Source organism: Apostichopus japonicus, chromosome 8, assembly GCF_037975245.1.
Source record: "Apostichopus japonicus isolate 1M-3 chromosome 8, ASM3797524v1, whole genome shotgun sequence".
NCBI lineage: Eukaryota > Metazoa > Echinodermata > Holothuroidea > Aspidochirotida > Stichopodidae > Apostichopus > Apostichopus japonicus.
The window spans coordinates 33,104,313-33,131,509 of NC_092568.1; the positions used below are offsets into that span (position 1 = coordinate 33,104,313).

General features: G+C 36.8%; 2 protein-coding genes across 3 annotated transcripts; one reads left to right on the forward strand and one right to left on the reverse strand.

Moving 5' to 3' along the window:
• Positions 1–4,827: 4,827 nt before the first annotated feature.
• On the reverse strand, positions 4,828–20,094 carry LOC139971652 (dimethyladenosine transferase 2, mitochondrial-like). Of its 2 annotated transcripts, XM_071978315.1 has the most exons (9): positions 19,936–20,094; positions 17,181–17,636; positions 15,853–16,095; positions 14,751–14,899; positions 12,307–12,396; positions 10,856–10,909; positions 10,099–10,247; positions 7,619–7,829; positions 4,828–7,570 (listed from the first exon to the last, which is right to left on the reverse strand). In XM_071978315.1, the coding sequence occupies exons 2-8, from the start codon at positions 17,563–17,565 to the stop codon at positions 7,637–7,639; spliced, it is 1,263 nt and encodes a 420-aa protein (XP_071834416.1). In that variant the 5' UTR covers positions 17,566–17,636; positions 19,936–20,094; the 3' UTR covers positions 4,828–7,570; positions 7,619–7,636. The 2 variants fall into 2 exon arrangements, with proteins under 2 accessions (XP_071834416.1, XP_071834414.1); XM_071978313.1 differs by having other exon boundaries at positions 4,828–7,829.
• Positions 20,095–20,162: 68 nt separating this feature from the next.
• LOC139971653 (exosome complex component RRP46-like) lies at positions 20,163–25,674 on the forward strand. Its single transcript, XM_071978316.1, has 6 exons — positions 20,163–20,348; positions 21,188–21,301; positions 21,702–21,823; positions 22,628–22,768; positions 23,910–23,999; positions 24,920–25,674. Exons 1-6 carry the CDS (start codon positions 20,267–20,269, stop codon positions 25,010–25,012), a joined length of 642 nt encoding a protein of 213 aa, XP_071834417.1. The 5' UTR covers positions 20,163–20,266; the 3' UTR covers positions 25,013–25,674.
• Positions 25,675–27,197: the final 1,523 nt, after the last annotated feature.

A 27,197-nucleotide genomic window follows, 5' to 3' on the forward strand; every position in this document is an offset into this window, starting at 1 on the left:
TCCGTAGATGACAACGCACCAGTGGTTTAAAGGGTCGAACAATGGCTTCTACGGATGTTTCTTGCCCCATATATATTCTTATAAACTTTGCTTATCGGTTTACAATGTGTGTACAATGTTTACACCATCCCATCAGAAATAACATTTAGAGGCCAATTAACCCACTCCAATCGCCCAATCCACTCCCCTCTCCCATTCCACTCCCCCTTCCAATCTACTCCCCTCTCCAACCCCAAAGTCTTCCAACCAACTCCTCTCACCCAATCCACTCCCCTCTCTCAACCCACTCCAATCTCCCAAAAAGCTTCCAGCCTCCACGGGATTCGAACCCGGGCCACCCGCTTTATATGCGGACACCCTAACGACTAGGCTTTGGACGCTGATTGTAAGTCCAGAGATTCGAAACCGGTAAGGAAGGTCGTAATTCCACTGTATTGTAGGCGATAGTCACCTGTATCGAACAATACTAGTTCTGTTTTGGTGACATATTTGCCCTACTCTAGAGATCAACATGATGCTAACTAACTCGAAATCATTTGTGATTCCTAAAGCCGGATCTCGAAAGAGACACTTTGAACAGACTTTATGTTAATGAAATGGAGGTAAACGACAAAGGCAAATATATATCTAAAATTGAAAACGTAATGAGTTGGAAAATCCAGAACAGTGAAAAAACTTCCAGCCTCCACCGGGATTCGAACCCGGGCCTCCCGCTTTATATGCGGACATCATAACCACTAGGCTATGAACGCTGATTGTATGTCCAGAGGTTCGAAACCGGTAAGGAAGGTCGTTATTCACCTGTATCGAACAATACTAGTTCTGTTTTGGTGACATATTGCCCTACTCTGGAGTATATATATATATATACATACATACATATATACATACATACATATATATATACACATATATACATCATACATATATATATATACACATATATATACATACATATATATATATATATACATATATATATATAGCCTACATATATATACACATACATACATATACATATATACATACACACACATATATATATATATACATACATACATACATATATATATATATATATACATATATATATATATATACATATATATACACATACATACATATACATATATACATACACACACATATATATATATATATACATACATACATATATACATACATACATACATATATATATATATATATATATATATATATATATATATATATATATATATATATATATATATGTATATATATGACAACCCCCTTACCAGTAAACTATTATGATTTTACATTACCTTGGTGATGTCATATACCTATAAAAGTAATAGACGTTTCGATATGACTCTATAGGTATTTTTTGATACATACCACAATTACACGACAGCGTTTGTTCTACTCACCTAATTTTATCAAATTACGTTACCTGACTTCTCAACAAGAGTAACAATATTGTCCTCTGATCAAACACAGGAAGTACAGATACAACCTGTTACACCATCAAACAAATGTAGGTCATATTGCCTGTAAAAGGAAATGGCACCACCGTTATGATATTATGGTAAAAAATGCAAACAATCGCAGCAAAGGTCTTGTGTACACAATTCACGTGCATTGGCAATCGTCTGTTTAGTTGAGAATTCAACGCGTGAGCGACCGGTCATGACAGAATAAATCATTTTTTTTTTAACCGTTGTTGTCATTAATGGCAATTTTTTACGGAAGCTTACATTTGGACAACCGGCGTGGACTTCATTTAGAGAATAACGTAACCGGAAAGTCGAACGGGCACATGTTTGTGTGATAAAGGGGGTGGTAGAGACTGGTATAGGTTGACTGTGATCAGAAAAGACCTGAACCGATCAAAATAAATTGTGGCTTAAAATTACCAGCAGGCAAGCAAATTTGCTAAAACTAAAAAGCCAGTAAAGTTGAAAATGATCTTTTCGAGAGAAAAAAAGAGGTAAATAGGGTCTACACTAAATTATTTGTTAAATCTCGTGCAGATATATAAAGTACCCAACTTGCTTTTTTTTATTTTTATATATATATTATCTCTGTTTGATCCCTGTTTAGAAATGAATTTAAAAAAGGGCGAGGCTAGGTGAAGTTGGGCATTCACCCTAGGCTATTGATATTCACCCTAGCCTATGATATTAATAACCTATACCATAGCCTGTTTTTTTCACAGATTCATTTTCATATGATGCTACCTGCAACACACACATACGCAAACTTGTTGTGTATTTTATTAGCTACAACCGATGGCATTTCCCTTTATTCTAACCCTTTGCCTGGACAACCGATGACTAATATTCTCTATTGTCGACAACTGGTGACAGGAATTTCTGTTGTCCCATGGCACCAGTTGTGAGGCCTAGACATGTACATGTGCACCCACACACAAACAACCACTACGTAATGGTGATATTCACAAACACCCTATACTGACAAGACGCAATTTACCAAATTGCCTGGAGATTTTAATCGTCTTTTGCAATCCGAATAGTGACGTATAACAAGCATATGAAGCGCTTCCACCGCTTACTGCGTAATTCTATTTATATATCATTTTCAACGTATTGATATTTATATATCGAGGATTCCCCTTGGCACTGTCTAACAAATTCGCGCAGAACATACTACGGATGCTTTTACAGATCATGACGAAGTGCAGGGTTGTATAAGTTTATGCATGTATCTAGTAGGATGGTTTTGCAATAGTTGGGTCAATGTTCCTGAAGAGTAAAGTTACTACTACATTCGGCAGGTTCATGCAAGGCGCACCTTAATCGTCTTATGCAATCCGAATAGTGACGTAATAATCATAATGAAGTTTCCACGATAGCCTACTGCATTGATAACTTATATAACGCAATTCTATTTCAATATCATTTTCAACGTATTTTATATTTATATATCAAGGATTCCCCTTTTCATTGTCGGACAAATTCACGCAGAACATACTACGGATGCTTTTACAGATCATGACGAAGTGTAGGGCTATGTAGGCTAATGAATGTATGGAGTAGGATGGTCTTGCCAGTTGGCTTAATGATGCAAGTTCATGTATGGCGCACAATTCTACCACCCTCCGCCCTCCCACCCGGGCCCCTCCACTTTTTGTGACCTCGCTATGGCGTATACCACCGTAAACATACACACTTTGCTATAATGGCATATAGGTGTTTCAATTAGTATGTAAAGTGTCCACCATCGTTTTGAGTTTGGCTCCAAATATATACCGTGGGAATTATTTACCCCTTTTCTGACCAATGAGCTTCCACTCTGATATGACGTATGTGCAGCCCCGTAGCCTGCCCCTCCCCACCTGGAGACTCTAGTATCCACGCCCCCCCCCCCCCCGTTTGTGCCAACACCATATGTACAAAAACTTCACAACTTACAGGACAAAAATATTGCCCCCTCCTTGAATTGTTGGTGACTCAAATTCAGAATTCCTGTCTAAAGAACCTGCACGGGTAGATTATGTGCCAAGTCCAAGTTTATAATTCGTTGGGTTACCAAGTACGCGTCCCGTTACTTTTCAAAGTCCTAATCCTTGGTGAAGTCCTCGATGGCCGAGTCAAAGTTTCCGCGTTGTTCTTGATTGTTGCCCAATAACATTGACAAAGAGCCATTAATTGTATCATAATTAAATTAAGGCGAAATCTGAGAAAACACTACTGAAAATTAAAAACGAAAAATATGTGTTGTTCATGTGCTTGCACAGTTTCTATTTTTGGTAGGTCCGCTAACCCCCTTAAGATCAATTATTTTACTTGCGACTTTCGGATGCCACAGGGCAAATTCCCCATGGGAAAAGTAAATGTATTTTGAAGTGATGAATGGGCAAACTTAAATTGACATCAACCTCCCCCCCCCCCCGCCCTCTCATCCTCCGTTGACTATGATAATTACTCTCACTATGCCGCTCAAGTTATCTTAAAGCTGCAATTTGCGTTTTGCTACAATTTGGTGGTACCAAAAAAAAAAAACAATCACTTACTCCAAAATCAAACGAAGGTAAACTTTCAATGTTTGCGAATGGAACAATATTAAAATTAGAGGGACGCAGAATGGTTGCTTTTTAACTAATTCATGAAGAGCGGTGAAATGGCTGTAATCGTACATACCTGTGGATATATCAGTGTGGATGAAGGTGGCAGTGGGGAGGCTGGGGGGGGGGGGTGAAGGGGTGGTAATATTTGGTGAATATAAAATGGCTTCGTCAGAGTGAGTTGCAATCAAACGCAAGATGAACTCGTACTCACATACGATTGTCTTCCAACTTCACATGCTTCTTTAAGAGTGTGTTTTGCTTAAAAATAAACATGAGACTTGAACAAGTATACTCTTAAGACTAGTTTGATTATTCAACCAACAAGTACCAAAAATGTGTACTTTCTGGGAGGAATTTGACGAATATTTCTCTTTGCGTGTTCTGTAAAATGAATCTATTAGAAGAGACTATTATTAAACTTTTATTTCGAGATTGCAAACCCCCAAAAAATTAATCATTTTCATCGTGGAATAATATATAATAATATGTTAGCTCAACTTATTTTTTTTTTTCATTCTCAGGGTTATTGCTATATCATTTGGTTACAATCTGTATTTTTTAACACGTGTACAATTTGTTAATTTTCCATTTTTTTGTGACGAATTTGCAAGAAAAAGTTATTTCTCTGAATATTTTATTAAAACTCAATTTATGTTAGAAAAATGACAAATGTCTTCTGACGGGAAAGTTCTTGTCCCGATAGCGTATGGATGATTAGAAACTGTATTAAACAATTACAACATTATTAATTCCACTGGTTCGAGCTAATCTTTATACTTTACTTCTTGTTTTTAAGGATTTAGGGATTTCTGATGTTTGTAAATGACCTATGTTGATCAAAGACAAAGAAATGAAATAAAATATGGATGAAAAATCAGAAATAATTAAGGTTTCTATCAAATATAGTATGGGATGGTATAATGGTACAAATAATGGAAAAGACACAATGAAACACAAACCGTTCAATATTGCAAGAATGTTTAAATAATTAAAATATTGTTGTGGTTTAGTCAAGTTTAATTTGAAATGAAATTATGATATTCCACATTATGACAATGCCAGACAGAGTATGGAGAATGTAGATAAATAGTTTTATCCCTGAAAAACTCATTAATTTCATTACAATTATTCTTATTACTTATTCTCATTACTTATTCACTGAGTTGTAAGAAAAAGTTCAGTAGAAGAGATACAGATTAGTTCACGTAATACAGAAATTGTTATGAACCTCAACCTGTGAGTTTATTTATATTATTTCATGAATCAAATGAGCTCACTAAATAATCGATATAATCCTTAAATTGTTTAAAACTTGATTTCAATTTTTTTTTGAAAAAACCAACGGTTACCTCTAAATCTCTTTGATAACCAGAAACCGCAAAAATAAATTGCTTTTCACTGCTTATACCAGTGGAGATATTTATATTCATGGAGATATAAAGCCAAACAATTTTTATCTTGTATGATTCCAATGATATCGCATGAATAACAAGAACAACCTACCCCCACCCCCCTCCCCGCCTCCAATCCCCAGCTGTTCCTTCCCTACCCTAAAATCAAACTCATAAACAAAAATTGAAGATATTAAAAAGGACATCAAACTTTTCAAAGTGAGGTTAAAAGTATATGGACACCTATGGAAAACATCATCATAATCACTCTAATAGGCATTAGAAATCTTGAAAATAGCTGCAACTCCCATCAAAATCCATCACAGATTGACCATTTTATAATTCTTCCCTTAACTCTAGTTTCATTTATGAATAAACATTAGCTAATTATAGACATTGATGATGTAAATGGAGTGACCGCTTAATTTTATGTTATGTTATCCCTTTGTTCTCACAACCTTGTTTCAAGGACACTGAACACAAGTTTGTGGCCTAAGGGGTTGTTATGAAATACTTTGTCTTCTTTGAAAAGAGGAACATCACATTATTCAAATGATATATGTCGGCTTGTAATTTTAGGGGTAAACTTATTCAGGGCAAAAAATAAGGAATTCTGACGAACGCTACACTCCACGTCATAGATTTGCACATATTTAATGCATTTCCGAGATTCATCAAAACGAAAAGAGTTCTCCAAAAAATTTCAACAGAGTTTGAATGAGAATATCACACACAGCAAATGTACTGAATATTGGGCAAATTGGCTAGGTGTCTGCATTACTAGTAACTGACCCATTGAGGTAATCAGAGGAAAGCCTTTCAGATGAAACGGAAATGGACAAGGCTTTGATCTTGTAATTGTTATTCAAGGCCACACTCCCTCTTAACATGCTATATTGTATGCATAAACTCGCTGCTATTTATTGAGAACCAAATCTCCTAGGCTGGTCGTTAAAGGGATACTCAAGTGGCTCAATTTGATTGCTTGAAACAAACTTGCTGGAAATGTTTGGTTTTTGCACCACCTGGAGGTCAATACTTCATCCTCATTAGGCAATTTTGTACATGGTAGAAACATGATTTTTTTTTCCAATTTGTTGAATTCTTTTTGCAAATGGCAACAGCAGAACGAATGTGGTTATCATGGCTGAAAATGCTTTTCATTTCCCCTTGTAATATTTAAAATAATTTATCCACAGAGGTAAATGTTTTCTACAAAAATATGCAATTGGAATGAAATGTTAAATACTGAGCACATAGACAGCTATTAGTAAATCTACCACCATGTCTAGGACAAATCAACTGGAAAATTGTAATAGGAAAGAAAGAAATGTGTATGTAAGAACACTTAGCGTAAATGATATTACATATCACCTGTCTTAACGTGATGTTTTGGCCTGTCAAAATTAGCTTACATCTACCATAATGACATTACATACCACCTACTGAGATCCACTTCCTGTCTTAAAGGGATGTATCAGCCAGACAAACTAGGTAATACATTCAATAAACCATAATTTCAAGTTTAAAGTGACATGATATGGAGATGGTTTACAAGATGAAGATGGTTTTCAAGTAAGTTTTTAAGCAGAATATTTTTGTCTTTCTGTCATAAAAGTGTTTTCATAGGCTGCCATCACTTGCTTGCACAAGCACCTGAGTTCATATGTGGTGACCACAGCCAAGACTGATTGGTATGATGTCTTTTCACATCTTGATTGGTACGATGTCTTACCACATCTTGATTGGTATGTCTTACCACATCTTGATTGGTATGATGTCTTACCACATCATGATTGGTATGTCTTACCACATCCTGATTGGTATGTCTTACCACATCTTGATTGGTACGATGTCTTACCACATCTTGATTGGTATGATGTCTTTCCACATCATGATTGGTATGTCTTACCACATCCTGATTGGTATGTCTTACCACATCTTGATTGGTACAATGTCTTACCACATCTTGATTGGTATGTCTTACCACATCCTGATTGGTATGTCTTACCACATCTTGATTGGTACAATGTCTTACCACATCTTGATTGGTATGATGTCTTACCACATCATGATTGGTATGATGTCTTACCACATCTTGATTGGTATGTCTTACCACATCTTGATTGGTATGATATCTTACCACATCTTGATTGGTATGTCTTACCACATCTTATCATAACACTGCTGGAATAGCTTTGAGGGCGTAGGTCATTGCATCCTCCCCCATCCAACTACCGTTGAATGTATCCTCCTCACAAATGGACATAAATATCCTCAGCAGCGTCTCCCCATTAACATCTCCGGAGCGGGTCTTCTTCGATAAACCCATCTCTGTAACGATATGAGAGCACCCAGGGGCCCACTTTCTACATGACAAAGAGAACAAAAAAATACATATAAACTAAATACTAAAGAAATAAAAACTGGTCTTGCAATACACAGTTAGAAATGACTATGATAGAGAGGAATGCGTGTGCAGGTATTTTGCTCAACACCTTGTAAAATTGCTGAAATTTCTGAAAATTTGCAAATATTTTCTAGCTTTACCCAGCAACTTTGAAAGGCACCTCAATAACACAACTGTTGAAACTTCTATTTTGAATAAACTGTAGAAATTTTGGAAAAACAGGGTGTTTGAGGGTGGTGAATATTAGCCAACAAAGTCAGTTGTGTGTGTCGGTGGGGCGGGGGGGAGGGTACCTTTTTTCCCTTCAGCCATTCCTTTTAATTAATTTAAATTCCGTTAATTCTTTTTCTCTCTAAATCTAATAAAGATCTTCTTTACACATTTTTTCAAACAAATTTGTAATTTATTCTCTCATTCAACTCTTTTTACATTTAAACAGAGGTTATCAAGACTAGTGATTACCAGAAACAAAAACTTCAAGTAATATTAAGGACATATCGAATATTTCAACCCTCCATCAAAACACTTTCCCTAACAGGCTGCTACTAATACTTTCAATAAATTCCACTCTCAGTAGGTTTTAAGAAATCTAAAACCGACAGTTTAAGAATAAGGAGATATATTTAGATGCAAAAACCTCCCATATTGGCAAATCAATTCCCTTTGCCTCAATCTCACTTCTGCGAATTCAAATTTCTTGGAATTAGCTAAATATGTCAACGGGTAAGTTATCAATGAAACTAAAACAAAAGCCTCTAGCCAGACAATAAAATCCTGGGAATTCCCTTTCACTTTCCCGTTACAGTTTAACAGCAGTTCAATTTCTGACATGTTTGGTCGCATATTTTTTTGGCATTGTTTATCCAGAGAAAGTTTGCCTGTGTTCATTTTGCTTTATACAGAAAAAAAGGCAAGGTTGTCTTAACGTTTTGTGAGATTTGACACCTCCAGATGACATGATATCGCTCTCTCAGGCTTTTTCTGGGTGAGGACAGGATTTCACATGAATTTGTCCCCATGGGGTATCAGGAGAGAAGTTATTAAGAAATGTAATAATATCAACTATCAATGGGACATCAAGAGTACATGGGGCCATATGCGTAGGAGGCAGGGGGCTGGGGGGGGGTCTGCTCCTACGCCAAATGCATGGGGCCCATCTAGTTTGCTGACTGCACATTTCATATCAATTATAACCTCTTTGTTGGCCTACTGCCGGCGAACATCTTTAACAAATGGGTCATCATTTCTTCCAAGTTCTAGTGTTTGTCACCAGGCCCCCACGAGGGTGGGGTGTGGGCCCTGGTGCTACCACAACTGGATTCAATCCTCCTAAGAAATGCTATTACTCTGACATTTTTATTTTCAAACTATTCTCAATCACATGCAAAGAGAAAATCATAAAATGTCTCTCATTTAAATTTTCAGTTTATTAGAGTAGTTCAAGGAAGATTGATCACTCAGGCTAATTGTGAAATGATTGTCATGGGAATTTACACTAGAAAAATATCAAAACCTCACCAAAAAGACTGCTTTACCATGATATATTATAAATTACATGTTCCTTTGTTGCATATCGATATTGTGTTCCAAACTGTAATCTTCAGACCAAAGCAGAGTCTCATTTAAAAGGAGCTATTCTATAGTTGTGAATATTCTTGACAAGTTCAAAACTTTTGCATATGGTGTAAACTTATGGTGGTATGCTTCATGAGCTCGGAAAATGAGCATTTTCATTTAAATTAGTTTACAGCAAATTTGATGATCGGTAGACATATCTCACTTGTGCTGACATATTCCAACTTTTATAGCTTTTGGGGTTACCATTATCATGGCGCCATACAGAAATATAGCTGGATAACTTTTGACCTTTGGCCTTCACTTGTTGCACATTAGATGATCATACAAAAGACTATTCTTTTGACAGAATCTGCAATGAGGGCTGCCGAGAATATAATGTATGGAGAATCTGAATATGTAAGGAATATAAACAAATATAAGGAGGAATATGAGAAATACCAAAAATATAAAGTGTGGAAAATCTCAGAAAGGAAAGGCTTTAACAAAGCAAATGTACCACTTACACAAAGAAATATGGCAAAGAATGAAACAGAAAAAGAGGCAGATGGAGAGAAAGAGGGGAGAGAGAGGGAGAGGAGAGAGAGTTAACCAGAGATACATAAAATATTGGAATCAAGACCATGCCTTCCTCACTTCAGTTCTGTACTTACTCAATTATCTCCGTTAATTTTGCGCTTCTCTTCGATAAAGACTGACGCATGAAGTAGACAAAGACAAAGGCCTGTTGTTGTGAGAGTTTGTGTCTCAAGAAGAGGTCTTGCTTGGGTGTCATCTGGGTCAAATAGAGATAAGCAGGATCCTGGAAGAGAGAATCATGTGTTTGTTTATTTCAGACTGCTAGATATGTAAAAAGATAAGTGCTTTTGTAAGTTACTTCGTGTTTATCAATTTGTATGTTAATTTTACACTTAATACAAAAAACACTTTAACATTGCTGTAAGTAAATTTGTGGAGTTTGCGGGCTATACGTAAATTGAGTTTGAGTTTATTTCCCCAATATGAATAGTACATTGCTTTACATTTCTTAACCCATGAAGGTGGAGGAGGACTGAAGAAGCGAACATTTCTTTTTAATAGTAGTCCAACTTGAATAAGGCAAGAAATAGCTAGAAAACAACAACAGCTTGCTATTATGCAGAATGCCATGAAACTCATGATTACAGAGTGACTTTTCCTACTTGATGCATTACAAAACATGTGATTCCTAGAGTAGTGGTAACTGTTGCAAAATATGTGATTACAAAAGTAGAGTTAGAGATAAAAACTATGTGTTTACAATAGTTACAAAATATGTGATTACTTGAAGTAAAGTTAGAGTTACATATTATCTGTTTACCATTATAGAGTCACTGCTGCAGAATGTGTGATTACTTCAGTAGAGTTATAATTTACAAAATAGGTTCTTACCGTAGAGTTAGAGCTCCTAACTGTTGATGGGGAGGAAAATGAACTTAACGGCTCCTGCAAGAAACAAAAAGAAAATCTGCTCATATTTTATGATTACTTCTCTGAGAGTCTGGCTTTATACCATCTGCAGTAACACATTTACTAGAAACTTATCTTCATTTATGACATGTGGGCATAAAGATTTAAGTGTCACTTAAATCGTTGGCAATATGTAAGTGAAATGTGAAGTTGAGCAAATTTAAATTGTTGTAGGTTTTTATATCCCGGGGAAACTGATATCAACTTGGGTGACTTTTGTTCTAGCAGAGAAACTTGTTAGCTTAGTTTAAGCACCGCCAAAGGATAAAAAGCCTTGTAGTGGCTTGTTTCAATCGCATAGTTGTGTTTACTCCTACTCGCCCTCATGAGTCCATATTCGTATGCTAGCATAGTTGTTTACTCGTAATCACGAGTCAGTACTTGTATGCTAGCATAGTTGTTTACTCATAATCACAAGTCAGTACTTGTATGCTTGCATAGTTGTTTACAAGTACTCATGAGTCAGTACTCGTATGCTAGCAGTTGTGCATACTCTTACTTATGAGTCAGTACTTGTATTCTAGCATAGTTGTGTTGACTGGTACTCATGAGTCCGTACTCATATTCTAGCATAGTTTTGTCACGAGTCAGTACTCGTATTCTAGCATAGTTGTGTTTACTGGTACTCATGAGTCAGTACTTGTATATGCTAGCATAGTTGTGTTGACTGGTACTCATGAGTCCGTACTCATATTCTAGCATAGTTTTGTCACGAGTCAGTACTCGTATTCTAGCATAGTTGTGTTTACTGGTACTCATGAGTCCGTGCTCATATTCTAGCATAATTTTGTTTACTCTTACTCATGAGTCAGTACTCCGATGATAGCATAGTTGTGTTTACTCGTACTCGCCCTCATGGGTTCGCACTCCTACTCTGGCAATCTACTAGTGTATAGATGAGGCACAGTATTTGCATTCAAATACAAGTACAATGTACTCGCAACTCATAACAAGTGCAACTCTATTTGTACTGGTACTCATGATGTTACCCTTGTACCACACCGCACGTCTGTACCACGCTGCACCATGCTTTCACAGTTGATATAAATGATTTCATTTCAGCATTAAATGAATTTGTCACTGACTTCTTTAGCCGAAAGGGTGTGGTTTTTATCAAGCTGGTTCATTTCTGTGTATGTAACACTGCTCAAGGAAACTCAAGGGATTTTGATTGGTAATATTACAATCAACAAAATTATTGCTTCTTCATAAAAAAAAATCTGACAACAACAACAAAAACAACAACACGAGACTGGGCACTTGCAGACTCACTTTCCCTCGATTAAACAAAATTTAAAAATATTAAAATTCAATATGGCAAGCTATCTTCAGCTGCTGTTATGAAGTTATGAATATATACGGATGGTTTATACCTTATGTAACAATTTGATGTCAAAACCCAGTTGATAAAATGCGGAAAGAGCTCTGTATTTAAAGTAAGATCCAGGTGGCTGTGTTAACGTCTGCAAAACAGAGAGAACCAAAATAGTCACATTTTTGGCAATAAATTTAACAAGTGCATGCCATTTTGTTTTCTCACAAAAGGCACCATTGTCAACATATATGTGTAGAATGTATGTGAAGTTTTAGAATGACTTTGAACTGGATCCATATATTCAAAAACAATCAAAGGAATATACTGACTACATAGTAACATTAACAATAATGAGTGGACATTTTGCAAACGTTAAGGGATACAAAGATTTCAAGTATTCTACTCTTACAAAAACTGATCAACGGATTAAGTTATTTTAAATCTCCAAACTTTTACTGGGGCATAAATTGCTATGGGCTGGGTCATTGAAATAAGAGGTGCACTTGATGCCTGGGACTAGTACCTACAGTAATGTGACCTAGCCTATCATTCCTGAGATCAAGAGGAAATTGGTGCCTTGGACATGTTCACCTGTTGGACCCAGCAGTTCAACGAGGCCAACTTGCCCATGTGTCTCAGATACCTTCAAAGGGCCTTTAATCTCTACTAGCATCTCCTAATGCATCACACATAACAAACAAGAGCATCAATGACGCAGTATCTCAATACTGGAAGTTCTAATTTCGAATCCTAGTTTCATATCTTTGCTCTGTCTCTACAATAATCAATATCAATATATATAATATTTTTGGTCATATAGTTTGACGTCAATGACAACAGTCAAATAAGAAGAGGCGAACAACTCGACCATATTCTTGATGCCCGCCTTGAGAAAGCTAGGCCTATCGACCTACTGTACGTTACTGTAGACTGTAGTGGTGACTACCATCAAAACTGTGTACACTTCCAAGTATCAAAACAACCCACGTTTTTCCATCTCAATAATTTTGACATGAAGATTTCGTGGATGTATGACTTGGAATAAATAGATTACAAGTAGATTACAAGTTTTTAATTGAAAGTGATGGGTGGCCTCCTCCCCTAATAGCCACCCCAGTTCCTCTCCATTTTAGTATTTTCTTTGAATTCTTTGTATATTTGATGTCAAACATCACAGGTTCAAAATAAAGCTAAACATACTTCTTATAACCTTATAGTTATACATCTTATATCCTTATAAATAAAACATAACCTTATCCAATTTTTATAGTCTTATAAAAGTTGTGATGCTATGGCCGGCTCCTCCTTTATACATACTCCAGTGAAAATTAAATGTGACAGATTATAATTTTTGTTTTTAATTCTTTTTTTTGGGGGGGGGGGGTTAAAGAAATATACCAAACAAGCTGTTAATTCATAATGATGCTTCATTCTAGAAATGCACAGTATACACTCTATTCCAAATGAACAGTTGTTGTATTATCCCATTAACATTAAATTAAATTTATGGAGTCACAGTTAATATATAAGTTGGAAACAACTTAAAATTAAAACACACTGTAAGGCAATCAAACAAACTTACTGTACCCTGGCCCAAAACTGCCTGAACACCACCAGTACAATGCTAATGTGGCTATTACTAAATGAAGGCCTAATATAGGATGCACTAGGCCTAGCCTAAACTTGTAGCCTTCAGGCTTCAGCAGCACAACAATGTGTATACGTAATTATACAAAAATACCTGATGGGCAATCAAACAAACTTATCATGACTCTTGCTCTGAAAAACTACCTGAACACCAGTACAATTCTTAAATTGATATTACAAAAACCATGGAGCTATAAACAGACAAAGTCCTAATATCAATTAAATGCAGTACAACAATGTGTATATGGAATTAGTGTGCAATACACTACCAGTACCAGCAGCGTATCTCACAACAGTACAGAAAATTGGTCGCGAGGGTGGCCATTTTCGTATATCTAACATGTAGCTGCCATGAGACATAGCCAATCTGCTACAAACCAGACTTGGAGGCGGGGCTTGAGTCATAGCCAATCTGCTACAAACCAGACTTGGAGGCGGGGCTTAATCATCAAAAACAAGGAAACAAACAAGTTTTGGAGCGTGTGCAAAAATGGCTTGTTTCAACTGTTTTTCAGGGTGATTTGGCCAAATTTGGACATAAATCGGTGAAAAAGTCATAGAATGAGATACAATTCTGGAATAAAAAATAGTAACTTTTGTTGGCCTATATGATATATGCTTGCTCTGGAAATTCCAGAGAAAAAGAACTTTGTATGAAGACGCTAAAAAATGTTTAAGAGAAGAGAGAGTCCCACTTACTGTTACAATATCTCTATACATGTAATGTATTGAGATAAAAATCTGAATTTGTAAATAATGTTTATGCACCATTCCAAACAACAGTGCCTGTTTCCAGATGCCTTCCTTTTTTGGTTTGGCCAAATTCCAAAAAATGAGAGATATCGTTTTTATTACCTCGTAACAATTCTCGCTGAGGAAAAAGTTGAACTGAGCTCTTCCATAGCTATAGATAGATAATCTCTCCAACATAAGACTGGCAAAGAGATAAGCCTGTGTCTTCTCCTTCCGATGAGGAAAACATCCAATTACCTTAATTGGAACATCTGCAACAGAAGTACAAAATAGTATCAAATATCACATATGACAATATTTCACTATCCTCTCTTGGTATTCAAAGAAAAACTCTACGGGAGAATTCGATTATCCTTTAAGTTGTTGATGATGGATCATGTGGATGATAAAACATCCTTATTTATTTTTGCTGAAGGCACAGGATTTAGTTCTTTATTGCAAAAACTTTTCATGTACAACTATAAACTTTACACTGTTTTAATGTGATTTTGTTAATTAATTACTCAAAGGAAAGTGGAGCTAATACCTCATGACTATCAAGACACAGTGTGAAATGAATGTTACAGACAACACGACATCGAAGGTCATCAGGTTTGTTTTAGTAATTTAGCAAGCTAAAATTTGTTTCAGTGTTTTCTTCAAAAGTACTCTGCCAAAGGTTCTGGCTCTTCAACTGATTCCCGGACATAGAGGATGATTCACTTCGACAAGCAAATGCCCAAGAGGGTGTCCCTTTAAAAATTGTTCGTTCAATTTTTAAAATTAGTGACCAAAATTTGACTTTCTAGCTTGTTTGAGACAATACTAAAGGACAATTACTGTTTGTACACAGACGGAATTTGCCAAGGGAGGGGCGAAGCCTGTAGGTAAACTATCTAAGCGTAGCGCCACCATGGGTTTGCATGAGGCGTATAAGAAAATTTTGAACTCTGGAAATGGCACTTCCCAGGATCATGGATTGGCGCGAAGTGTACAAGAAAATTTTGGCCGAAAATTCCTCCCAGATCGCTGGAAATAACACTTCCCAGGCCTTGTAAGTTGCATCTATGCATTTTCTTATTTAAACTACTGGCGATATCATATTAAAAAAAAAAAAAAAAAATGCTCAAGAGGGGGGCGGTTGCCCCCTTTGCCCCCCCCCTTGGCTACGCGCCTGTTTGTAAATGCTCTTAAGAAAAAAATAACACAGTCTCAGGAGTATTACCTGATTCCCAGCTGACAGGAGAAATATCCTGAAACAGTTCCTTGATTCTGATAACAGGCCGTGCATACGGTGTGTCGCCATGGTACTGCATTTTATAAAAGTCGGCGTGTAGTGCCTGCAGGAGTCGGCCGTCTGAATCGTTCTGCAGTTCCTTCAGTCGAGGTAGAAACTCGCTATTCCTTTCAATACTGATAAGCCTCTGAGCACCTGCATTCAACAGTTCTTTAGAGAGAATACCAGGACCTAAACGAAAAGAATAAGCGAAAAGAGGTATCTGTGACATATTCAACACAGGGAAACTTTTAAAATGTTTATTAAGTCGTTCCAAACAAATACAGTGAGGGCTAAGGATGAAATTTGAATATTTTCTGAACCCTGAACAACTGAAAGCAATACTACCAGTTTGTAAGTGACAATGAGTCATTGAACATACATGCATGTCAACATGTAAAGTTAGTCCTTAAAAGAAACAGTGGTAACAATGGTTGAGTGCACAAGAGGGTAAAAAAATAAAAAAAGAACTTGAAAGAGAGTTATTGAAGTGTAAATTTAGTTGTGGTTCTGACTACATCAAATAAAGATATTCCTTGGAAAGAGTGAATTGCAAAGTGTTGTACACCGTATGTGTGTTTCCAGCAGTGAATTGTCACGGCACCGATTAGCGATAGACGCACAGCTCCGAAATGACTCGTGGTGACTAATAGCTTGAGTTGGCTCGAGCAGAAAATTTTGATCTATCTTTCATCAATACGTCTTGGACTTGACTTGCTCACAGTTGACTGGATTTCAGACTCGACTCATGGTCGACTTGTTAAGACGATGTAACTCTATGAATTTATGACAGTCTGCCCCCGCCCCCCGCCCCCCTCCCCCCTCCCCAGTCTTGGCACAGAGGCGATTGTTTATATCACTGCTTATCCAATTCTTTTTGCAAAAGAAATGCTATCAGTTCACTTTCAATATTTGTCTTTGAATTAAAATTTTTAACGAAATTTTTTAACAATTGTTACTTTTTATTAAGTAATGAAACTATAAGGCACAACAACAACCTACTGGTAATATTTGATGACGATAATAATTGATCTTATATTGATAATAATTAATACAGTCCTGTGTGATAATACTATCTCTGAGTAAAACACTAGATAACTAGATTACATTTTTGTATTCCCTGATAATTTATTCATGCTATACATATTAAAAACATAAAACCAAATTTAAAATTTTTCTCCCAGAGTGCTTTTTCTTCTCTTAAATCCTCTTTGATACAGGTAGGCTACACATATATCCATGTTCTGAAGCACACAAACGATGTTAACATGATTTACCTGCATTACAATCTACCACCAATGCTTTCTCTTTCTCCAAGCTGCCATCGGGCCAAATTTTACTTCTGATCAATTTGGCAAGATCCGGGTTCCAAACATAGCATAATTTAGGGTTCTGATAGACTTTCTTCTTTTCGGGAGGTATTCTGGTGCTGTATGACTTATGGCACATGGTGGTAACACCTCCAAAAGGAATGGCCTTCTCTCTCTCGCGGTATCCTCCATGGCCCGTGGAACTACATCCTGTGATGGAAAACCCTCTTGTTGATCTGACCGAGGTAGTGTTCTGTGACTTTTTATAAATGGATCGCAAATAGCTATAGGTCACCGTCCGCTCACTGCAAAGTTTGCACCTCGCTGAGAGAAGGTGCACGAGTGGGCTCATTTCGTAATTCTTATTTATGTGCTCACTTCATATGAGATGGATTAGGAGAATGGCGAGACTGCCTGTGGTATCTGTAAAAACAAAGGAAATAATGAAAGGGATTTTAGAGGGTGATTTTAGGCAAAACTTTGGTTTTGATAAATTTGTAGATCAAGACAAAAGCACAACAATTTTGGGTGAGCTAGTAATGTTTCTATAAGCTATTGAGATTTTTCAAGATATTCACTGTTAAAATATACCTAGAACTTTGGAAAAATCCTTTTAAGGCTTCAGAGATGATGACATCTCTGCCGTCCTCGCAGGTGGATCACTAAATTCTATGGAGACAGGTGTTTCAGCTCTGCCGCTCCCGAAGTCTGGAACAATTTGCCAACAAACATCCGTAGAACACCTAATCTTATTCAGATTTGCAGATGTACCTTTTTAGCTGTTTTTAATTTCTTATTATACTTCTTAGCCTGGTTTAACTGTTTATGTTCCTTTCTACTTATTTTTTATTGTACAGTGGTTCCAGATTTCTGGGCGGCACTATATGTATTACCTATTATTATTATTATCTGCTCCTCGGTGGAGGCCTTAGTGTTAACGTTAATTCATAATCCATTGTTTTAAAACTTCACACTAACAACAAGAATATCCTTGGATGACATTTAATACTGTTTTTCATTGACAAAATTTGTAACCACCACTTGCAATCATGTCAGTCCAGGTTGTACTTCTATTACACTTTTAGTGTTTGAGAAATGACCCTATAAACAGCTGAAGTATCACCAAGTAAAGTGACTGGACTATAAAGTCTAATACACAGACCATTAGGTCAGTTCCTCAAATGCAACACAAAACACATTCGGAAAACCTAAAGAGTTTTATGGCCCCACATGACATGTACTTTACAATGTGTCAGAAAATTGTCAACCTTGGACAAATGGTGTTGAATGCCAGTCAAATGAGCTCTGTTGTTACATGAAGTTGAAAGATTGATTTGAGTTATTAGAAAATATAAAACAATGAATTAACATATACATTGATCATCTTCAATTTAGCTTTAAAGGAGTATTCCAGGGATTGAACATATTTCAAAGTGAATTATCTTGAAACCAGAATAACTATAGAACATTATCACCACCCAAATTTAAATATTTTACTTGGACTAGATTACACATCAAGACTGCAATCTTGCCTATACTCATCCTTTAAATAAAATGAAGAATATCCAAAAATAGTGACAAGAGTGTGTTAATCAAGCCATCAGAAAATTCACTCTGCATTACTATGAGCAAAAAGTTCTCTAACTTTCACAAATGACCATGAAATCCATTTTTCTAAAAAGATATAAATGTACCACAAAAACCAAGATACAGCAAAGACAGCTAAAAAGTATTATGGCCTCGTTGAACATACTGTATGAAGATTTAGGTTAGGCCTCTACAAACCAGAATATGACCACAATTCTTATTGTTTAGTATTATAGGTGTAAAATGATCATGTTGTTTTCACCTGACTTAACATTATTAAACAAAATTCCAGACCTTTTTAAGTCATCTCATGGAAGCCTATGAAGATTTAAGATGAAAAGGGACCAAAAAAATATTTAGGTGCTTCCTATACCCAGCAATTAATACTAATCATGTGGAACATTACTGGTGCTAGGAATAAGTGATATGTCAGGACATTGTACTTATCAGTCTGTTTTGAGGTGGTAGGCTTAGAAAAACTGACTTTCATCTACGAGTAAAACTCACAATATTGCCATGCACAGTCTCAGGATGGCAGTGTTTCATAATGTAGACAGTTTCTTCATACAGACACTGCCCCGGCCCTTCACCAACCATTAAGTAGGCCTAAGTTTTATGGTTATACTGATAGGGCAATTCATGTTTGTGCACCATGACTATGAACCACCCTGCCACTGGCAATTCTTCTTTTACCCACATTTGATTGTTTTAAGTCCCAACTTATTTTGTTCTTATATGCCCCAATCTTGTTTAATATTATTTTCATCAAGTTATTTTTTCTGATTTTTTTTTATTCCTTTTAATAATAATGTAGCATATATTTGTTGTAGCCTACTGTATGTTTGAAGAGTTTAATTAACTCCCATGTAAAGTGCTTGGAGATATTCTTTTATGTAAAGCGAATTATAAATATATATTATAATTATTATTGTTAATGTTAGGGCCAAGCCTAGGTCCCCCTTTATTCCTGTCTTATTCTATCCTACCATGTCTAATTTATACTAACTTAGTATTTACTGCCAGACCTAATACTGCCTGCAGCCTAGGCTATGTCTAGCCTGGTTACACTTACACTGTAGTCGGTAGCCTAGACCCAAGGTAACTTTTTATGCCTAACTTACGAGTCTTAACCTACCTTATCAACAGATGTCAACTGAATTGTATTCTTGCCAAATCTTTGAACCGTTCTTAGGCTTATTTGCTTAATTTATATGTTTGTGCATGATTAAGAAACATCACGCAGCATCCAACAGCGCTTGTGTTACATTTCTTGTGTGTTACATCACCGTGTTGGTCGGTATCTTGTGAGTAATTTTTTATCATGATATATATAAGGTACACTGAGACACTATATTGCGCCCTTTTATAAAACACATTTAAAATATGTACCCTAAATGAGTCCATGTGTGATTACCGACAGAAGTAGATTCGCGCAACAATCACTATTAAACTTCATGTGAAACACGATGGATGAATCAAGCATTCGAGAAATCACAAGTGAACAAACCTTGCTATCACAACCTGATGGTTCATCCAATTATTCTCAAGGTGTGTTATATTGAGCGTAATAAAATCTAGTCGTGTTTGTATCCCATTACAGTATCACGCGTACTGGTTACGCGACATGTAACAGTTAAGTCTCCTGTATACTACAGGTAACATGTACTGCGTCTGTAGCTTACATTCGCCATATTGTTTAGTTGTACAATTCTGGAGCTTGTCAACCCCTTACATATTTGCCACACAAAGATGGTTCAGATTTATTTCATATTTATTTTTCACTTTTGAATTAACATTTTGTGGAATACATGCTTAGAAACAACAGTGATAGCTTCTCGTCCTATGATAGCGAGACATCCACAATTCCTCTGTACTGTATTCTGTTCCCAAAATAACTACTGAAACACTGTGGGAACCAACCATTAACCCCCTGGCTGTTGGCATAATAGAGAATCCCTTACAATTTTGTCTTTCAGCACAGTGAGTCGTATGCGATTGTACTGTTGACAAAATGTTGCTTCGTGAGTGCATGTATCCCTGAGGAATAGGAGATTGTGTTGCATATGACATGGACATTCACCATCATAGGCAATGAGATCCCGGTTGGCCCCTTGGACAGTCATGCCACCAGATTCCCTTATCTTCCCGTCGCCTCCATGTTTTTTGGGTCTCCAAATTGACTCTGGGTCCCTGCCCCCCTCTCATATGGGAGTATGTCCCCCATTCCCCTAATGCCCTACAAAGAAAAAGTTAATGTCATCCTTCTTATGTATCAGATAAACATTCTGTCTGTTCTTTTCAATACAGAAATGGAATTCTGCCTTTATTTTGTCTCACTTTTGATGAGTAAGGTGTTTCTTTCTCATTTTATCACATTATTCATTTAGGTGATTCAACTGTCATGGTGGGAATCTATGGACCTGCAGATATTAAACAAAGCAAAGAGCAAATGGATAGAGCTACTGTAGAAGTGATATTTAAGCCTAAAATTGGTTTAGCAGGTTGGTAGTTATTTGTGTCAGTGTGTGTATGTGTGTGCATGGACATGTTTTTTCTTTTCTTTTATTATTCCAATTCTTATCAATTTCTTGAATACTTTGATTTTTTTTTTTAAATTTTGGGACTTTTGAGGCACCAGTATAAACTTAGTCACATTTAATTGTGAAGCATATCTTCATTTGTTTGCCAGTCTATTGTTCTGTTTTACAGTTGTCGTTTCTTTGTTTGTATGTCTTTGTCACATAAGATGTGTACCAGTCAGAAAGAAATAATATTTTCATGGAACGAAAAATACTTTCATTAAATGATGTGAAATAAAAATGCAAAAAAACTTCATATCTGCCCAATCCCCTTTTTTCCACACTCTCTTGTGATGAGAATATTTCAATTCCTTTTTGGCAGGTGTACGTGAAAAGGCGATGGAGACGATGATAAGCAACACTTGCCAGGCCATCGTTATTACTACCATGCACCCTCGTTCTTCCATCACTATTGTTGTTCAAGTTATTCAAGATGCTGGTTCTGTATCCTTTTACATTCCATTGCTTCATAATGTCAAACTGTGGACATTTATATCAACGAGAGGACAGAGAGACATTGAGATTATCCAATAGTTTTTGCTTTGAGATTGAAGATGTTTTTAGTGCATCTGTCGTTTCAAACATCTGGGTATTTGGTGACAGCTGGCTGAATGGCTCAAACAGTGGAGATTAACACAAATAAGTGGACAGCTTTGTCCATAGGCTCCTTGATGTTTTTGCTCATTATCCCATCACTTTGGATGCACAATTCAGTCGTTCTTATTCATGAACGTTATTAACATATCTACTGTAAACCTTTTAAAGACATGTTAGCAATGTTGTCAAATCTCTAGCTATACCAAACACACATCATGATGTCCCAGGGGAGGGGGGAGTAAGGGTGAAGGGGCAAGTGATGAGGGGGATAGGGTATGGTCTACCACTCTGTCAGTAATTATTTTACTTTCTTCAGAAAAGTTCGATTCTAACCCTTGATTGTCATGGCAATGGATACTTTTCTTGTACATTAAATCCTCACCACCACCCCACCCCCACCCCCTCTTCTCCCTCCCATTGATATTATGTACCAGCAATATTTACAATCAAGACATTGATTTACAATTCAGTCACAATTTGACAAATTACTGTAGAATGATATCCAATACTCAGAACATATCTACAAATGAAAATTGAAGGGAAGTTGATGATAGAGTTGTTATGAAATTAAAATAATGCACAAAATATTTGAATTTCTATCTTGATTTACTGTCTCTTAGTTGATATTTGCTTAACAGTCTCATATTTCAGTTGCTTTCGTGCTGTATCAATGCGGTGTGTATGGCTCTAATGGATGCAGGTATATCTATGAAATGCTTGGTAGCTGCTGTCTCTTGTGCCATCACTGATGAGGGCGCTGTCATCGTGGATCCCACTCTCAAAGTTACTGAAGTGAGTGTAGCAATGAATTTTCTCCTCTTATATATGTATTTGTATGTATTTTAGATCCTCCTGCAAGCAGGAACTTGCGAAGTCGCCTCATTGGCTTATCAAAACCGTAAGCTGACCGAAGTCAGTCTCTTACATCATATTTAACGTCCATGATTATGAATTGTCAATTGTCAATAGGTACAAAATTAATTTTCATAATTGTTAGAGACCATCAAAGAAATATACTATCAGTCCAGGTTGTGTTTTTATAGCATTTTTAATTTTTGAAAAGTGATCCGTTAAACATCTGAAGTTCTTCAAATAAAACGGCTGGAATACAGAGACTATCAGGTCAGTTACTCTGATGCAACACAAAAACTGAATAGGGTGGTGAACAGAAGACTTTTATTGCCTCGAATAACATGTTGACAATGCATTACAAACAAGTATGTCAACTCAAAGACAAATTTGTTGTTGAAAGTCACCAAAGGCTGAGTTGCTCATATGAAGTAAAACAAACATGTTTTTGGTGAGTTATTAGAATTGATAGAAAAATGGATTAACATTAACATTTAGGGCTACACCTAGGAAGTAGACATCATTTCCAATTCAGTTTTGTCTAGAGATGTACAATATTTTAAAGGTGAATAATTTAAAAACTGAGAAAAGTTATAGAAACAAACTTAGTGACCAAGTGCTTCATTTTCTTGAAGTATGATATATTAAAATTAAAATTCTGCCTAAAGTCACCTTTTAAAAGTTTTATAAAAGCTCTGAACAGGATTACAGGTTGTCGAGGGAAGTGATGAGAGAGGTGAAGTTTCTTAACTACCTTTCTTTCAGTTGAAGAACAGTTTATCAGCTGGTAAACCTTCTCATTTATCAGTGAAGTGAATTGGTGGTTTTACTCTTCTCAGGCTTTTATAAATCTTGTAGACCTTGCTGCTGGTCTGGGCTTCTGGAATGCAGAAAGAGGAATACACAAGAGGGGAGATTGATGTTGTTGTATTTTTTAAGGAGAGAACTCAGATGTGGGAATGGTGGGTGGGGGAGGGGAAGGGGGCATGAGCTAGTTGGGGAAAAGTGTTCCTTTGTTGCACCTCATTGGGTTCACCACTGCGTCACAAATAATCGGTTTTTGCTTTGTTTTTCTGTTATGTAGGATGCATCAGCTGTATTGCACTTTGCATTTGACAGCACAGAGAAACATTTGGTGCTTTCCAGCACACATGGATCATGTACAACAGACCAGGTTGGTAATACTGAATGTAATCCCCCCCCAAATAAAAAATAAAATTAGACAGTAATCTTTCAAATATAATCGTGGCAACATAGCACTCCTGTCACACAGATACATCATGAATAAAAGCATTGTTGATTTTTTTTTTTTGGCAACATAATATAATACAAAAATATAATATCTCAAGAATAGTGTGTTACGTTTTTAAAATCAAGCTTTAACACTTAAGGTGATGTTTTAAAACCAAGTGTTGCCCACAAGTAGCCTATCTTTCATATCACATTTCCGAGTTTCTGAGAGAAAGCTTTCCAATTGTGTAAACATTTCATAGGGATGAATTGCTGAGGATTGTGAACAAAGTATGGAATTTGATCGAGGTATTTTCAAAACAGATAACTCTTTGAGTCGAGAGGCAAAAAGAATAAAATAATCCATACTGTTCAAGTTACTCAAACTCTTTACTTTTCATTGATAGTCTTGTGGTTATTTATAGACATTTCAAATCTGATAGATTTGGAACTTTTGCTGATACCAACTATTGAACTCAGTGTTTTCATGATGCAAATTGTTTGTTAAAATGCTATTTTCTTTAATGAATAATTGGTTAGTACACAAAATAAAAAAAGGGGGGTGGAGGGGTGGGGTGAGGGTTGAACCTATTTGTGTGAGGACAACCCCCACCCCAACATTGCTAAATACCTTCATAAAATGTCACTAGCAAAGTTTTCAATTGCTGTTTTTGTGATGACACATGCTACTAGGAGTTTGTTTCCACCTGGTGGTGCGGAAAATTGGGACTACGAAAGCATTCAACTTTCATCATCAGAATATCGCTGTAAGCATTTGTTCTTTAATGTTTCATACATAACATGCATACAAAACTCTATTTCTATTTTCAGTTTTGTTTTCCTTTCTTGTTTTTTCTCTCTCAGTATATGTCATGCCTGAAAAGCTGCCAAGATGCTTGCGATAAACTGTTCGAGTTCTATCGAACATCTGCCGAGAGACGCTTTTCTAAGACGTGATTTACGATGTTCGTTCTTTCTCGAGGGGTGTAATTATTGTGAAACCGCGGCGTACATTTCGCGGTTAATCCATGCATGCGATGGAACTGATCTCGACTCCGGTGGTCATGTAACAGAGGGCGCTCTCCGTCATGTATTGTGAGGGCAGATGTCTAATGGCCTTTATCTGTAACGAGATTACTTTCAAGAGTCTGTTATTGTACAAGAAATGCTTGGAGAAGTTTTTGTATTTAACTAAGATGTGTCATTTACAAATGTTGCATTTCTGATACTCTATGTTGTCATGATGAATTTTGATTGACAGTACTGGGCAAAATATTAGATTTATATTAGGAGTACTAGCTCGGTGGTTAACGCCGGTGCCTTTCAATCATAAGGTCCCGAGTTCGAGTCACTCCAAGATTAATGTATATCGTCCAGTTACAGAGTTGTTGACAATTGACAATTCATAATCATGGACGTTAAATATGAATCTAAGAGACTGACTTCGGTCAGCTTGCGGCTTTGATAACCAATGATGACTTCTTCGCGGGTTCCTGCTCGCAGGAGGATCTAAAATACAAATACATATATATTTGTTCATGATACTGCACTAACAGACAAAAGCGCATGGGTTCATTCATATTTGTAGCAAAAATATGAGGAAATACAGTTATTGGGTTTTCGAATAATGATGTTTCATTGTTTTCTTTACAAGATTTTCAATCAATATCTTTACCATCATGCTGATGATGATGATCTGTGGAAGCATGCTAAAATGTCCCTATAGTGGGGGAGGGGGAGAGGGATGTGAGGGGGTGGGGGTAAGCTAAGGGATGTGTATAGTCACAAACCAAACTGTACTGTCCAGTTATAATGTCCCTTTAAGTCTTTAGTTACAGAATATACTATGATCCCCACATTATGGCATAGAAACGAGTACTGTGGATTTATCATTTTCATCATCCACTGTGTTTGTGACAAAGGAGAATTTACCCTCAAACAACATATCTAGAGTTAGGAAGAATCTGTTGAGATGATGAGTTAGCATGGTTAAAGATCTTTTCCTACCCAAAATATATCCCACGGTCTGCAGACTGGTACTGACATCCCTTTAGTGGGATATCCCTCCCTCGGTTATATCCCTTTATTCATTGTGCCTCTGACGTCAAAGACATAAGATGCGGGATTACCATAATAATGTCTCCCGGATCCACCCTATCCACATTAATTGCAGAAGAATAAAATTAGAGGAAACACACACCACATGTTATTCCATCAAACTGAGCAACAGTATGTGTACAGTACCACTCTGTAGAGAAGATTTTATTTGTTTGTCAATAGAATACCGATAAAAATTTACGACCTGTACACCATTTTGGGTTAGCATTTATTGGTACTCTGCAAACAGAATCTTGTTTCTAATTAGCGTTGTTAGGTTTATTACATGTTTTCGCATCCTATTTCTCAGTCAGCGGTTAATAGTCAAGTTAATAGAATTTCAGATAGCGAACATCTAAATATAGATTTACCAGTTACACTGGCGGATCCAGGGCCTTTGTTTGGGAGGGGCCAAAGTGGCGTTAGAGTGATATGGGGGAGGGGTCTAAGGGGAATGGGGGAGCGGTCTAAGGGGAGGGGTGGAAAATTTTCTATTGCTGAATGCCCTCAGATCAGAGGCGTAACGATGAGTCTGGGTCCAGGGAAGGAAGGGCCCCCCTGGCTGCTGCGGAGAATCAACCGATGTGCGCGGAGCGCACATTACGAGCGCGGAGCGCGAAGTCCCAAAGGCGTGGGTCCAGGGCCCGCCTTAGGGCCCTGGAAGCTCTGGGGCTCTACAAGCTCTCTGGTGCAATCTAAGCCGTATATGGAACATTTCGTGGTGATTATATCGACTGAGATTTGGGGGAAAATCTGCGTTCATATACACATTTTTGGTCCGCCTTGACTGTCATACTGGGAACATGAAAAAATGTGTTGCAAAGCTAGAATACATTAAGAGATTGAAAGGACAATAAGACCAAATGACCAATGTCCAATTAACATCAACATGTATATTTCCACCCGTGGCGTAACTCCTGTGGACAAATGGTATCCAAGTTCCCGAGAACTTGGAAAGGCTAGAGCTTGAATTTACTGAGCCTGGCCTTCTTGTCAGCAAACATATCGATTAGTCCATCTATATCAAGTGACCATGCCTCCTCGC